Source organism: Galeopterus variegatus, unplaced genomic scaffold (genome assembly GCF_000696425.1).
Source record: "Galeopterus variegatus unplaced genomic scaffold, G_variegatus-3.0.2 Scaffold10422, whole genome shotgun sequence".
NCBI lineage: Eukaryota > Metazoa > Chordata > Mammalia > Dermoptera > Cynocephalidae > Galeopterus > Galeopterus variegatus.
In genome coordinates this window covers 7,965-24,018 of record NW_007736533.1, presented here as the reverse complement: position 1 = coordinate 24,018, position 16,054 = coordinate 7,965, and the positions used below count along the sequence as shown (strand labels likewise).

The 16,054-nt window shown below is 44.5% G+C and overlaps 1 protein-coding gene across 1 annotated transcript in view; it reads right to left on the bottom strand.

Moving 5' to 3' along the window:
- SP140L (SP140 nuclear body protein-like) overlaps positions 1-14,603 on the bottom strand; it is a gene marked incomplete at its 5' end in the record, with an annotated part of 18,752 nt that extends 4,149 nt beyond the window's left edge. The window contains 6 exons of the mRNA XM_008594244.1: positions 652-763; positions 4,620-4,665; positions 7,701-7,748; positions 8,865-9,004; positions 11,054-11,158; positions 14,523-14,603. Coding sequence (XP_008592466.1) covers positions 652-763; positions 4,620-4,665; positions 7,701-7,748; positions 8,865-9,004; positions 11,054-11,158; positions 14,523-14,603 — 532 coding nt within the window. The remainder of the gene's footprint in view (positions 1-651; positions 764-4,619; positions 4,666-7,700; positions 7,749-8,864; positions 9,005-11,053; positions 11,159-14,522) is intronic.
- Between the last annotated feature and the right edge of the window lie 1,451 nt (positions 14,604-16,054).

Here is a 16,054-nt window from a genome sequence, read left to right as displayed (position 1 = left end):
ATGGCCGATGGGCTCAGCTGTGGGGGTGGAGGACACCTCCCAGAGTGTCCAAGACCCTCATAAGGGGTGTCCAGCCGATGGTCCCCTCCCATCAGTGGCAGCAGCAGGCAGACAGTCTGAGCAAGGTGGTGTCATCGAGTGGTGGGACCCGCTTTCCTCGTCTGAGCTGCTGTGAGCAGAAGGAGCCCCGCCTGCCAGGCCCGAGTGTCAGAAACTGGGCTTTAACCCTTGGGGACCGTGGGCCTCTGTCAGCCCGATGAGACCATGGTGAAATGTGTGACCAGCCATGCTTCCTGCCCTTCCTGAATAAGTGCGAACATCAACCAGCGGTGTGTCCTGTACCCGACTCGCCTTGGACAGGAGTCCCTGCTGCAAAACTTCGAGGAAAGAAACAGTATATAGGCAAAGGGGCCCAGGCACTGGCCTTGGCGTCCTAGAGGGTGGGTCTCGGACAGCACAAAGATCATTAACCTCCTGCTGCCCGTGTCCTTAAACAGCTCTCTGGATCACACTGCGGGGTCCCAGGACCTAAAGACACTGCTCCTTCCCATCCAGACACAAGCAGGACACATGCATGGGGGAGGAGAGTGTGCATGGTAGGAGGGAAGTTCCCAGAAGGAGAGGAGAGAGAGGGGACTGCATCCCACTGACCTCTCGGTTTCCACAGGTGGGATGTGGCAGTCCTCATGGAAGGATCTGGAACAAGTATCGCAGCAGAACAGCTGTCCTCCATCCTGGCACACCTCACATACATCCGAGTTTCCTGGCTAGAAAGTGAAACAATGTGCCTGTCACCAGGATCAGAGAGATCCCACAAGGCACCACTGTGGGAATCTAGAACACACTGCCTTTGCGTGAACCTGCATGGATACGTGTAGGCTTCTGCCTGGCATATTAAGGAACAGCAGGGAGTGGAGATTTCGGAAGAAGACGTCCTGTCTTCACCAAAGAGGAGAAAGCTGTGTGTCAGACCACAGAAGTTTTTCTTAAAAAACCAGAGATTCTAACACAGAAAATCCAGCAACAAAACAAGATGATGACTTTGTAGGATGATCAATTATTATCTTGCAGATAAAACAAGTCCTGAAATAAAGTGTTAGATGCATTTGCCTACACCACAGTGATGAAATTGATTCATGGAAGGGAGACGTATTGATAATTAAATACGGTGGAATAAAGTTCTGGGATGTATCACTGCATCCCATATTCTTGGCCATAAGTTCCCCATGAGTTGAAGAAAAGGCTTTAGCAGGAGTTCCTGGACTGTGAGTTCTGGGCCTGGGGGTCCCTGGGCGTGTGGCAGAGTCTCTGGAATGGAAGGAAGGTGGGTACAGATGACCAGGTGGGAACCAGGGAGGACAGAGCTCCTCAGCCCTGGGAGCCTGAGGGAAGATCCCCATGGCTGAGCTTGGCTGGAAGGTGTGGAAGCGCCACCTCTAGTGGCCATGGAGTGTGGCGACAGCAGCCACCCAGGGCTGAAGACGGAGGCCCGACCCTCATTTCCTGGGCCCGTCAAAGAGCTGCTGCTTGGGGCCGGCCCGGTGGTGCACTGCTACAGTGCGCCACTTGGGAGTGCGGGGCGGCGCTCCCGCCGAGGGTTTGGATCCCACATACAGACCGGTTCCCGCTCACTGGCTGAGCGAGGTGCAGGCCCAACACCAAGGGTTGTGATCCCATTGCGGGTCCCGGTCCGGTACGGGCGCGACACTGAGGGTTGCGATCCGTTGCCAGACACGGAAAAANGAAGGTGGGTACAGATGACCAGGTGGGAACCAGGGAGGACAGAGCTCCTCAGCCCTGGGAGTCTGAGGGAAGACCCCCATGGCTGAGCTTGGCATGGAAGGTGTGGAAGCGCCACGTCTAGTGGCCAGGGAGTGTGGTCACAGCAGCCACCCAGGGCTGAAGACGGAGGCCCGACCCTCATTTCCTGGGCCCGTCAAAGAGCTGCTGCTTCATTCTTAAAAAGAGGGTGGAGACTTCCCAGATCAACTGATGCTAGATTCTCATAGTTCTACATGCGGGGGCTTTAGCCAAAGTTAATTTCATTTAGAGAAGTTAAAATTTAGCAGCATTTGCATCCAAGTGTTGTGAAGTAACTTCTATTCGTTAAAACCCACAGAATTCGTAGATTAAATATAACGACACCAACACATCTACACCATATGCTGTGCAAATACGTGTGTATTCGTGACAAAGACTGGTCTGTGACCGAGCCCTTGGCAGCATGCGGACTGAAATGAGAGGACAGTACTATGTGCTGCCTGGACATCTGGTTAAATTGGGAGGACCTAGAACGGCCTGTCCCCAACTTCTCCCCACTGCTCCTGGGATAAGTCTCCTGGCTAAAGGCGCTTCTTATCAAGGGGACCATGTGTAACTCCTGCTTGTCCTGGAATAGCCATTTTTTTCCTCCAGCCATGGGATCATTCAAACCCAATCACAACCTCCCGCGGGAACCGAGGTCCTGCCCTCCACAGCCGCGGGCCCTTCCCCTTCTTCCAGCGCAGCCCCCACGTGGCCCCGAGTGTGTGCAGCCCCCTGCCCCGGGCTCTGAGTCTATATGACTAATAAGCTGCTGTCAGTCTCATCCGTCCAGTGTCAGATGTGCTGTGTTGGACCATCTCCAAAGCCAAGGGGGTGAAGACGGGTGACTAAAACAGGAAACCACATTGCTTGTTTGTTTTCCCTGATAATAGGTGAGGACGTGTGAATCAGGAGATACTGAGTGGTGTGTGCAGGGGCTGTCGCCCTGCCCTGCTCTCCTGGTTCCACCTTCTGTGACAGAGTGGAGACAGTGTGACATCGACTGGGTGGTACCTCTACTCCCGTAGACAAACATCCTGTCTACCCCAGGGTTGTTGGAGGATCTTCCGCCTTCCTGTGACCATCTCATGCACATCCCCACTTGGTGACTGAGCCTGCTGTGTCATGGAGCCACGGAGCCACTTTCCTGTCACCAGTGCAGATGCTTATGGATTATCACCATCGTTCTCAAGAAAGTGATGACTCCTCTCCCCAGAAGAACAGGGAAATAACAAATGTAACAGATGTTTAAGAGTCCTGCATCCCCAGTCTTGTAACAAGGGACTTCGTTCTCTGTCCTTTGGTTCTTAGCCCAGCTGCACGTCAGAGTCATCTGGGGAAAGTACATAAAATACTAATGCCCTGGTCCTGACGCCAGGGATTCTGAATCACTTGGCTCGGATTGGGGCACCGGCATTGTATTCTTATTTATGTCATAGAATCGGTAATCAGAATCATCTAGGGACTTTTAAAAATCCTAATGTTCAAGTCATAGTCCAGAATGATTAAATCAGAATTTCCTCTAGGGGTTGGATCTAGGTAATAATATTTTTCAAAGTTCTTCAGGTGGTTCCAGTGTGCAGCTGGAGTGGAGATTTTGCTGGAGCAGTTTGGTTTTTAAGGTATGGAGATACTGTAAGTCAGTGTTGTTATTGGCCTTAATATCTGTCTCAGGAAAGATTATTGACAGGGGTGAGCACCTCTGCTGGAACAGTTTCTCTCTCCTCCCCAGACTCTCGGCTGTGGGCTGCGTGACCTAACTCTCTGAGTCTCAGGTCATCCCAAACAAGCCGCACAAACACTGGACTCCAGGGCTGCTTTGACTATTGAAGGCTTCCTCAATTGGCTGAAGGTTCATACCAGTGTGGATAAGATCTAAATTTTGTTGGGAAATTGCTTTGGAGGTATTGTGTATAAAACTATTTATTCTTTGCTATTGGGTATCATGTGTTAGTATTTCTGCATGATATTCTGTGTGAATGCTCCCCCTTAGGGCTGTGCAAAAAGCTGACCCTGCCTAAAATGTCCACCTCATGACAAAAGAAAAGAAGCATAGTATGATTTAGCTTAGAGAGGGGGTGTCACCCGTGATTCTGGCAGACTGCAAAGCAAGCATCCATATTGCAAGCAGAGAATCAATGTGGCCTGTGGGATCAGAATGGCTTGCACCTGCCAAGCAGTTTGAATAGAAATACCTTTGATTTGCTAAGTGGTGATAGTTTCAGTGCTAACCAGCTCAGCACCCCGTTGGCTCCCTCGACACTGGCCACAGGGGCTCTGTTATGGACCCACTTGCCCTGTGTGCATTTCTCTGCAGAGTCCACACCTTGAACTCACCAACTTGGCCTGGCCTGTTCCTTCAGCTGATGCCTAAGATCGTCTTGAGCTCTGCCTGTGCCTGGAGTGAATGTCTGAGGTTTTCTTTCCCATTCCCACTGACTTCTTTAAAATACTGTTATCCTCTCAAATTTGCTCATTACCCCTGCTCAACAGGCCCACCCTGTCCATTACCACCTCAACGTGTGTCTCTAGAGACCCCAGGAGTCTAGAGCTCCTCCTCCCATGCTCACTTTCGGGAGAAATGAGGAGATGGGAAGCTTTCCACTGAAGCAGACAGAAAGGATGTGTGCACACTGAGGCATAGCACAGACCCATCCACCTGGCTTGGGCGATGTGTCTGGAGTCTTTGCTCATCACACACAGCAGCCTTTTCCCACTGAGAGTGAGCATGTGCCAGGGAGAAGCAGAGATGCCACCGAACACGTAGCCAGGGATAGGACCTGGACTGTTGTGGGGCTATCGTTGGAGCTCAGTACTTACACAAGGGTCAGCTAAGGTTCTGTTGTGAGACTTCAGTGTTCTCTGCTGAAAAGAAAAACAGATTGAGTGACAGTATTAAATGTGATGTTTAAATCTATCACTTATTTAAACAATCATCATTTGAAGGATTCAAGGAACAGCTATCAAAAATATTTTCATTAGGAGGCCATTGGGCTAGGTTAGCTCCAGTGCTTTAAGTTCCTATGGAAGCAAACAAATGCCCAATGTCAATAGTAAAATGACACTAGACACCTTACCAGTCAGAAACTGCCAACTAACCTCTAACTAGGGTCTGACCAATCAAATATATATTTTTTGTCTTACTTCTACATCAGCCTGTAAAAGCTCACTGCCCGCACTGCTGAAGTGGAGCTCCCCGAACCTCTTCTGATTACGAACACTGCCCAACTCATGAATTATTTACTTCGTTCAAGCAAACTCCATTAAGTTTATTTCATTTAAAGTTCTTCTTTCAACACAGACTACCCTTTACTTCATACCTGTTTGTATAAACCTATATATCTACTAGGAGACTAAGACGTGCTGATGAAGAAGAAAAGAGAAAGAAAAGGAAAGGAGAATAAAAGAAAAGAACCATGATGATTCCATTTTTTTAAAAAAAAACTTAATTGACTTGTTTTTTTCTAGCCCAAGAAGCTGCCCCTTCATTAGAATGTAACTGCTTCACAGACAGACTCTTGTGTAGATAAGCACAGGGAACATCGTTTAGGCAAATCCTGGGAAGATAGGATGTGTTAACCTGTTAGACATATGGGAACTCCTTATGAATTGAATAGTCTAGAAAAGAGCAGCCTTAAAGATTGGAAAGGTCTGAGAAACCATTTGGTCAATACGTCACGCTCACTTACCCATTCTGTCTTCACGCAATGCTTACAGTTTTTAAAATTTGCTTACTGCTTAGACCTTCCTGAACTTAGACTGTGAAACCCTCTTGACTTTTCTGCTTGTTGGGCAGCCTTACTTCTCATCCTGAGAGGTAGTCTTCCCGGTTTGCAAATCTAACTATAAGCTTCCTTTAAATTTCCTTACAGACTGAAGTGTTTGCTTTGGCATGTCAAAGTACCACTGTTTGGCCCAAGGCAAGTTGCATTCCCTGGCTCTCGGACTCAAGGCAAGCCATTTTGGAGCCATGCAGGGAGCCTGGTCCTGGTTTCCACAAAGTGAGTTGAAGAAACTCTAGTTGTCCTCTTTCTTTGAGGGACCCTCAAGCATTTACCTTCAACTTGGCTGCCCAAGTTTTGTCCTCCCGTGAGAATCAGCCTGAGGACTCATCACTTGCAGCCCCTTGTAACTGCAGGGCCCAGAGTCCTGGAAGCCATGCAAGTGTCCCAGAGAAGAACTCCCTGCTTCCTGCAGCAATCCTAGGGACACGACCCTGAGGATAAAATGCACCCAAGTTTCCCAGGACTGCAGCTCCTCTTCTTGAAGGTCCCTTCCTCTCCTCTCTATCCAAATCCCAGAACATCAGACAATGAAAAGGCCTGGACCTCAAATTCCCAGGGGAATCTGAAGATCAGTGGCCAGTTACTGTGTGACCCATCTCAGAAGTCCATGAAGTGTCTTGGATGCATTTTTTCTACCTGAAGTGTATAAGGATGGCACTTCCCCCTCCCCTCCTCCTTGCATTCTTATTCATACCCAATCTTGGAAGAACCAACACCTTGTCCTGAATCTACACTGCACTTAACCTAATTGTTGCCTTCTCCCATAGCAGGAGAAATCACTTTCACAGATTAAAGGAGGCCTGCACAGCCCCTCTGGTGCAGCCAAAGAGGTGGCATCAAAGTAAAAAGATTTCCAGTTCAGCCCCTCCTATACGATCCATCTGCCTCCCAAGACCTTCCTCAACAATAGCACTGCCCTCATGAAAGGCAAATAATTTCCCCTTGAGAAAAAAAATCAGCGGGGAATTTTTATTGAAAGGTGGAGGAGGATGTGAAGAACCAAGAAACAAAACAAACAAAATGCTTTTTGCTGATATATCTCCTGGAATGATAGATGGTTTCACATATGTTCCAAGATAAACCATCTACTGATCCAGGGACACCTGAAAGACTGTGAGCAAACTTTTACTTCATCAGATTTCATTAAAGTTAGAAAATGTGGAATATATTATAAAGCATATGTACTTCACAGGGCCTGGTGTTCCAAAGCCTTGCAGTTTCAAATATTGGACCTTGCAAGGACAGGAAATTTCCCTCAGAGTATAAGTCTCTGTTGCAAGATAAGAATTGTGGCACAGCAGGTTGCTGGCTCAAAGACAGACTAGGTACTGATTGTTATGTAAAGATACTGAGAAATTGCTGTTAAGAAGGAATGTTTGCTGAGATCAGGCTTGTGTTGATAAGACCACTTAATTGTCTAATGGAATGTCATCCGGCTTGTTTCACTGAGAGTTATCAGCCTATATTGTTACACTATAACCCCACCTATGTCTCTTCCTATAGCTTCCTGGTCTGGAAAATAAATGCAGGAGGAGAACCCCAATTCGGCATTAATTTCCCAAGGAAGGAATGCCTCTCGCTGGAGGGTTCCAGGGAAGTTAACCACTTCAGGGCCTCTCACTGCTCAGTAGAGATGGGCTTTGAGTAATCCTTTGCATCTCTGTCACCCAGGGGAAGTGGGGTGACAAATCCGTGGGGGTGAAGTAACACAAAGCAACAAGAAAATAGTACAATCAATGAAAAAAATCTGGGTTTAAATTGAAAATGATCCTACCGCCTTACTATGCAGTGTTTATATGTATCATATAATTGTGTTTCTTTTTCCAAACTTGACACCCTTAAAACATCTGCTCCTATTGCTAAAACACACAAAAGAGGTCTGTTTTGATGGCTCCTTATCATCTCCATTCAAAATGGCTTAACATTCACAGGTTTATGTACAACGTAGTGTTCAAAGTATCGACTTTGAAGGTATATGCCAAAAAAAAGGGTGGAGATTGGAGGAAGTGGAAGCCTGATTATAACTACCCAATTGAGATGCCATAAAATAAGATGCTCTACATGTAAAATCAGTTATGTGACAAGAAGCTTAGAAAGTTATATAATAATCACCTTTTTTTTCCTGTGATTCATTCTTGGAGGATTAGGTAGGTATCCTTTCTGAAAGACAAAAAGATCCAAGCATATTGTCAACCTGTGTTTTTGTCATTTCCAACCTCCTCCCAAATATTTCCACCTGGATGTTCCACTGCCAGCTCAAACCCAAGGTGTGTAAATGAGAAAACATCTCTCTCTTCTCGTCCGCACCTCTTTTAGACTTCAACCAGTGGAAGCTAGGAAATCATCATCCCTTCCCTTTCTCCTGTGCTTCTTTCCTAAGTCCTAAGAGGTTTTCCCTCACAGTCTGTTTTACATCTATCATCTCTTTTCCATTCCCACCCACTATCCAGTCAACACACACTTATCACATGTCTACTGGGTGTCGGATTCTGTGATCAATCTTGGGCACACAAAGATGGACAAAGCCTAGAGGGACCAGAGAGAAAAAGAACTCATGGAAGGATAAATATAAAACAGCATAAAAGGGCCTCAGTAGCAGGCTCAAGGAGCCATGGGAAGGGATGAGCAGGGGCCAGGTCAGTCGGTGAATATTCAGGAAAGGGTAACATTTGAGCTGGGCATTCTAGTTTGAGTGTAGGCTTGCAGGGCAGAGAGACAGTGAAGTCATTCCAAAGCCCCATGGCTGTCTAAAAGACTGTTTCAGATGTCATTTCCATCTCAGAAGATTTCACTGATTCCCGGTTGTCTAGATTATGAGTTTAAACTCCTTAGCCCGGCATTAAAGCCCTTCACAAACAACCCCAGCTGATGGATAATGCTTCATCGAACACAACCCATCTACCTAAATCCACTGAGCTACTGGAGTTGTGGTTCTGGTTTTCAGGCCATTCTTACTCTGAACTGTCTTCTTTCATTTGTTTAACTATAGACTCTCCTCTTCCTTCCAGTGCATAAAGTTGTCTGCTCACGTCCTTCTTAGGACGACTTTTCCCTCCTCCAAGCTCCTGCATGTCTCCTGATGGAGCCCCGTTTACAACCATGATGTGCTGCCTGTACTACTGTTGTGAATGTCACACCCTATCCGTGTGAGCGAATAAACTCACTGGCATCAGGGCTTTAGCTCTAGTGCAGCAAATATTTAGTCAATAAATAGTGACCTTATTATTAGGGTGCAGCAAGGAAGGGCACATCTCCCACCCCTTGTCACTGGAATACCTCTATCAGCCATCGTAGGGGCCACCCGCCACAGCGCACACTCAGCTTCCAGCTCTTTGATCTTCCATAGCCTCCTTTGATTTCAAATTTCCTGGGAGTGAACCAACTTCCATCCTCACTCTGTATACACTTCATAACTCCTGTAAGACCAGGTAAATTGAGTCTGAGCCCTCTTTGTCCTCAGAGCTCAGACTATGGCTTCCCACCACACCAGACCTGGAGTCATCCCCTTTGAGCTCAAGATCAATAGCAGGGGAGTCTGACCACCCCTCTCGGACTTAAGGGTCCCCAAACCCAGCCTGAAAGTCCACTGAAGGGAGATTTCCTGGTGTGTATGTGCATTTATTTGACCCTCATACATAAAGAAAGTGATAATTACCATCAAAAGCAACATTTTAAAAGTATTTCAAAATCACCCATAAAAGGAAAAGCAAGTGATTTTGAAGGATGAGAGGATTTCAATTTGCTGTTGATTTCTGGGAATAGAAAACAGTGCAGAGTCTCCAGATGGCTCTGTGTTGCAGAATTCTCAAATTAGGCTTAGGTCTCAGGGGTGCCCTGAGGCTCAAGAAGTCATCACAGTAAGATCTGCACCCTTTATTATGTTTTTCATCCAGTTTAATGGCGTTATTAAGCAGAGATTTTCTCATCCCTAAAATCATGAGTAGCCAATAGTTTAAAAGATTGTGAAAGGTTATCCAGTTGAAAATTTATGTTATATAGAAAAGATAATCATATGCTCAAGATCATTAGTCATTACGGAAATGCAAATCAAAGCTACAATGAATTACCACTTCACACCCATGACGATAGCCACAATAAAGCAGACAGATGGTAAGAAGTGCTAGTGGGCTTGTAGAGAAACTGGAGTCCTCATACAATGCTGGTGGGAATATAAAACAATGCAGCTGCTGTGGAAAGTGGTCTGGTAGTTCCTCAATAAGCTAAACATAGGATTAACACATGACCCAGAAATTCCACTCTTGGGGATATATCCACAAGAGTTTAAAATGTATGTTCATCAACACAAAATTTGCACATCAATGTTCAAAACAACATTATTCATAATAGCCAAACTGATGATTGAATAAACAAAATGTGGTATATTCACACAACGGAATGATATATTATGTGGCAATAAAAAGGAATGAAGTATTACTATCCATGCGACTACGTAAACGAGTCTTGACAACAACATGCTACTTGAAAGAAGCCAGTAATTATAGGGCACATATTGTAGGATTTCATTTATATGAAATATGTAGAATAGGCAAATTTATAGTGTGGCAAACAGATTAGTGGTTGCTTAGGGCTGGGCAGTGGGGTGAGATGGGAATGGGCATTGACTGCTGATGGACAAGGGGTTTCTGTTAGGGGGGGACAAAATGTTCTAACATTACACTGTGGTAATAGCTATAAAATTCTGTGAGTACACAAAAAAAATTAATTCATACACTCTAAGTGGTGAATTGCATGATATGTGAATTATATCTCAGTCAAACTGATTTAAAAAATAGTCTTGGTAACCGAAGAGCCATATTGAGAGAGGTCTGAGTTATGTGGAATCCTATAAGCTGAGAAAAAAAAGAAGGTCTGAGATGAAGTTAATCAAAATGGACATTTTTTGCAAAGATTTAGAATTTACAAATTATGTTACATCAATTATGAAAATTAATTTTCACAGCTAAACCATGAGGCATGATTTAATAATTGCCCCCTTTCTAAGATGGGAAATTTCAGGCTCAGAAAGTTGTCTTTCTCTATTCAGAATTCTTGTCATAGATGTGCTTTGGTTTTTAAATTCTAAATTCTGTGATTTTCTCACTATGTCAAGCGCCCTGCCCTGGGTGATGATGATCCAGAAGGGGGTGAGTGATGCACAGATAGACACCGGGGTCTCTGATGTCTGGTTTGAAGTAAAACACAGAACATCTGTCATCCGTGAGTTGAAGTTCGTGCACTTCTCTTTGGTTCTCTGAGCAATCCCACGGACACTTCCATGGAGTGAGCACTTAACATGCATGAGTATTTAGTGGGAAAATATCACCTTAGGGATCCCTTCCTCTTCCTCTCAAGCCAAACTGGGGCTCCAATTGCTTAAATGATGTGCAATTCACATGGGTAATGCCACCACTTGTTTTGACTCCTTCAGATAGGAGTTGTGAATTAAAGAAGACCACCACACCCACCTCGTTTCAGTTTCTTTCTATGTAAAATTCCCTTCATCTGACCACAGGTCACAGGAAGCAAAGCAGCGTGGAAGTCCACACTTTCATCTCTGGGCCTTCTTGGACCTGAAAGAGAAGACTTCTTTATTCTGCCTCTTTTTGTCATTGAACCTGCCCACTCCTCCCTTATTGAGGTCCTTCCTAGGTAGACAAAGGAATACTTAGGAAACTCTGCTCCACAAATATCTAGAGTTTCAAAGTCTTTCTTCCAAGTGTGCATTTTTGATACATAACTACAGAAGGTCTACCCCAATTTCACCCCTCAAATCTCACACGAAACAGAATGCTTTAGCAGAAAAATTAGGCTTCAGTAAGACTGTCCTAAGTCAAAATCTAGCAAGCTCCGCTGATGACAATGAAACACACGGCTGCTGTCACAGTTCTGACGCTGCAGTTAGGTAGCCAGAGACAGGGCTGTACTCACGTGTGTCTCTTTGAGCATTGACCAGATCAGAGAAAATAAAATATTGAGAGATCATTGAGAAAAAACTACAAAATTAAGTGAAAGCACTTAGTTTTTTGTTTTTTTTGTGTTTTGGGGTTTTTTTTTTTTAGTGGAGAGAGAGAAATAACTGGCAGCTTGTGAGTTAAAATAAACTTTATTAGGTGCTCCACAGGTGAGATACATGCCACACATATCACCCTGAATGATGATATTTGTATTTTTGCTGAAAGTGATAGTAAATGTGACCAAGGGCTTTGTCTGCCTATGTTTGGACAGAGATATTAGGATCTAAGAAACTAACCAGAAGAAGGCTAACCAAGAGGCATGGGTAGAACCAATTCTTCCAAAACTTCATTTCAAGTAGCAATTAACAATTGACAGACGCCACAGCAGAGAATGTTCTTGTATTTGCAAGTTAATTGTCTGGACAGGCATCCTAATGTTTGCTGTCATTCACATATGTTTTATTTTCTAAGGCAGGAAAACAACATTTTCCTTATTTCTTGTTTTCAAATCCCACCATCCAATGACCACCATCAGTGGTGCTGGACAGGGTCATGCAGATCTCATGAAGACATATTTTCCGGACTGCTGGGGCCTAAGTGCTGTAAATTCTAAACACATTATGAGCACATTAGGCCAACAAAGGGAAAAGCATCTTTACTTCAGTCAAACCCAAAGTGGGCCTAGTGATTAGGAACATAATCCCACTTTTTGGTCTTCAAACTGAAGAGTTACTGAGGGGGGCTTCACCTATTCAAGACCTAAATGGCCCATGAGACAAATACTGATCATTAGAGAGACCTTGTCCCAAGAGCAAACAAACTCAGCCTTGCTAGTTGTCACCCTGATAATATTTAACAAGATAATAGGAGTTCATACAAGAGTCCTAAGAGAGTTCAATAAACTTGTTTTAAAAAGTAGGAGGCTTGGATGTTAACAGCCAAGAGCTAAGAAAAACTACTAAGAAGGTGGAAATGTGGTCCCCAATGAGGCATGTTAATCTTCTGCTCCCTTTTGCTTCCTCCGTCTGTAAGGTGGGGTTACCAAGCAATAGACGGTCATCCACCCAGGTGTGGCTCTCTGAATGACTACCCTCCCCTCCTCTCACCCAAGATGCAGTGGGACTCTGGAGGTCTCCAGGTCTCTCTCCCTCAAGCCTCCCTCCTTGTCTGAGGATCCACACACACTGCCCAGTGAAACAGATCCAGAAATCTTTTTCTTGCAGCTCTGGAATGTCCTACCCTCCAGCCAGGCTTGGCACCAGAGCTCTGCCACAACTTTTCACAGTCCAGCCAATACAGAGTTCATTCCTGCTTTCTCTCTCTCTGTCTCTGTCTGGTTGCATCTTTTCTGGGACTAGAGGATATGTTGGATTTACCTTTCATCAGACCTATTGAGGACCAGTATATTTAGGGAGAAAAGGAAACACATTGGCATTCACTCTAGCCCACCGGCCTCTTGGTACGGGGAGAACTGGAGCTTAAATCCAGTTAATTCATAATATAGCACTACTATACTGTGTTTTACTCTCAAAATAGAGTGGCTGAGGAAGGCAGGATTCAACTAGTATTGTGTTCTGGGCTGCGATACCCATAAAAACACTCAAATCCCATCACAAAACCTAATAAATATTATGGTGGTCAGAATAGAATTTGAGGTTATCTTAAAATAATTGGTCGATATTAATTAAACTCTAGAAGTAAGTGTGAAAGTTTTCCATTTACTCCTGTTTTCTCAAAATTTCAGCAGAAGCTCCAACAGCTGGGAACAATTCAGGAAGTGCCAAGTCGGGTGACCAATGGTCATGCTCAGCCCAGGACTAAGGGGGTACCTGGGACATGGGAATTTGAGTGGCAAAAATGGGAAAGTTCCGGGCAACTTGGTTGAGTTGGTCTCCCTAGTTCCAGGCCCTCCGTGTCTTTGGCAATGCCCCAGACCACCTGTGGCACCATTTTAACAGCTGGGAACAATTCAGGAAGTGCCAAGTCGGGTGACCAATGGTCATGCTCAGCCCAGGACTAAGGGGGTACCTGGGACATGGGAATTTGAGTGGCAAAAATGGGAAAGTTCCGGGCAACTTGGTTGAGTTGGTCTCCCTAGTTCCAGGCCCTCCGTGTCTTTGGCAATGCTCCAGACCACCTGTGGCACCATAGGAAGTGCTGGTGGAACTGACTATGCCAGCACTAGCCCTTTGCTCACATCCAGGTCACAGGAGAAAGGTGACATTTCTTTCAAAAGAAGCCAAGCTGTGGTGCCTGACCCCTCCCCTCCCCCTGTGGTGGAACCGATGAAAGCACCTCATGGAACAAAGCGCTAGCAGCTGTGCATCCTCCCCCCCCAATGTCATCTCACAGCTGTGCCGATCAGGCTGGACACTTCCTCCTACCTCCCCCCTCTCCTTTATCTCCCCAGTCTTGGGTGGGTCAGACCAGCAGCTGTTGAGGGGTAGAGCCAAGAGACAGTAAGAGAAGACGCTGACCATACCACCCCCACTGAATGCACCCCAGGCTAAGGCTTGACAAGGGTGAAGAAGGGGAGCTTTAAATTGGGGGAAATTATGTCGGAAAGGACTCTCAGCTCCTGAAATGAGTCTTCCAGCTGTCAAAATGGAACAGAAAAGCCATAGGGCCTGCCCAAGATAAGAACGAACTCCTCTAGAGGGAGCATTTGAAAGGGCAGTGAGAGAGTAAACTTGCTTTGCTTACAATTTAATAAACCAATGATGTAAAGGACTTTTCATGAAAAGCAGATGAAATTCAGAGGGAAAAAAATCTAGGCTCTGGCCAGATAAGATCTATGATATCAGTACAAGCAATTCGAACCCTGGCTCCAACTGGGTTTGGTTTTTAGATTTCACTGCCCTCTGCTTGGCTACTAAGCTTGACTAGTAGAAAATTATGAAGAATCTAGACTCCTTGAAATTTTAGAAAAGTTCGTATTGACTTGCAGGGCAAAGTGAAAGCGGCACAAACTTTATCTTACCCCTGATCTTGGCAGAGCCTGGCACATTCATTTTCCCCTTCTTCTCACTGGAGACCAGCTGGCCATCAGCTTTGCTGCTACCTAGGGACAGGCAGGAAGATGTAGAGTTGGGTAAAACGACAGGTGTCAGTTGGGCCCGAAAGCAAGTGAGGACATCCTGGCTTTAATTCTGAATTCCTTTCTTCATACACTCAGATGAGAAGGAAAGCTAATGACAAGGGGCCTCAGTCAAGCAGGAGTCCAGAGCATTGTTCACTTTTAGGAGGGTTGAGTTTTAAATTACATGTAGGATTTCACTGGACCTTGAAAAGAAGTGTCTTAGAATTTGTCTATACACACCCAGAGACTTAAATGAAAATGTTGTAATGACTTATCTCAAATAATTTGTTTTGAAAACATCCACACTTAAAAGAGATGCAACCCCCCTTCTTTTTTNTGTTAACTCTGGACCTTTTACCTCTGGACTGTTACATGTATGAGAAACCAACCATTTTGTTTAAGCCATTGTATTTTACGGCCTCTTTGTTACAGCATCTCAGCCCATGTCCTAACTGATACAGTAGGTCCAAACTATTGCAGCCCTCAGGAGACCACAGGCCTCCAAGAACACGATGGGCACTGCCTTACTAAACTCAAAAGCTGTGAATCCTTCCCTTTGCCTGCTTACCTTGTTGAGGTGTGTTTTTCTGATGTTTCNCCCTTCTTTTTTCTGAACATAAATGGACACACCTATCACCAGGGAAGCCATGTAAATTGGCAAGAACATGAGATATACAGATGGGTGAAAATAATTTTAAACACGAGTCTAAAATCTCACTATATAGATCTAATGATTCAAATTTGACAATCATTTGGAAAATGAAGTTTAGCCTGTATTTTCTAAAAGAAATGAATTCCTCAGACCATTACTAAAATAAACTAGATTTCAGGAGTCTGACTATAAATAATACATATACCTTACAGGAAATTCAGAAAGAACATTGTATAAAATTTCACCATCTGTAGATATCCACAACTAAACCTGTTCAAAAATATCATCCTAGGCTTTTCCGTTTGCATATGTTAGTTTTTAAATAACCCATTTTCATTAAATAGTTGAACACATTTTGTATTTTTCATATACTACATATATTTAAAAACCACAAATAAAAATATAAACATCACCTCTATTCCAATGACCCAATAAAACCACTGCATATATATTTATGGATGAACTTCCATTGATTTTTCTATACATCTATATCTATGTCTCTCTATACAGATAATTACATATGAACATATAAGGATTTATAGATATGTACTTTCAGAAATATGTACATTTATACATATGTATTTTTTGCAAGTCCAGACATGCACACACATATACATACAGCTTGCTTTCTTCATTCAGTCTTCTTTGGAATATCCCTTCAAATTAATACAAATTTCTCAAGCAACAGAAGAAAGCCACATACTGAGGAGGATGCCTCCGTGTTAACTCTGGACCTTTTACCTCTGGACTGTTACATGTATGAGAAACCAACCATTTTGTT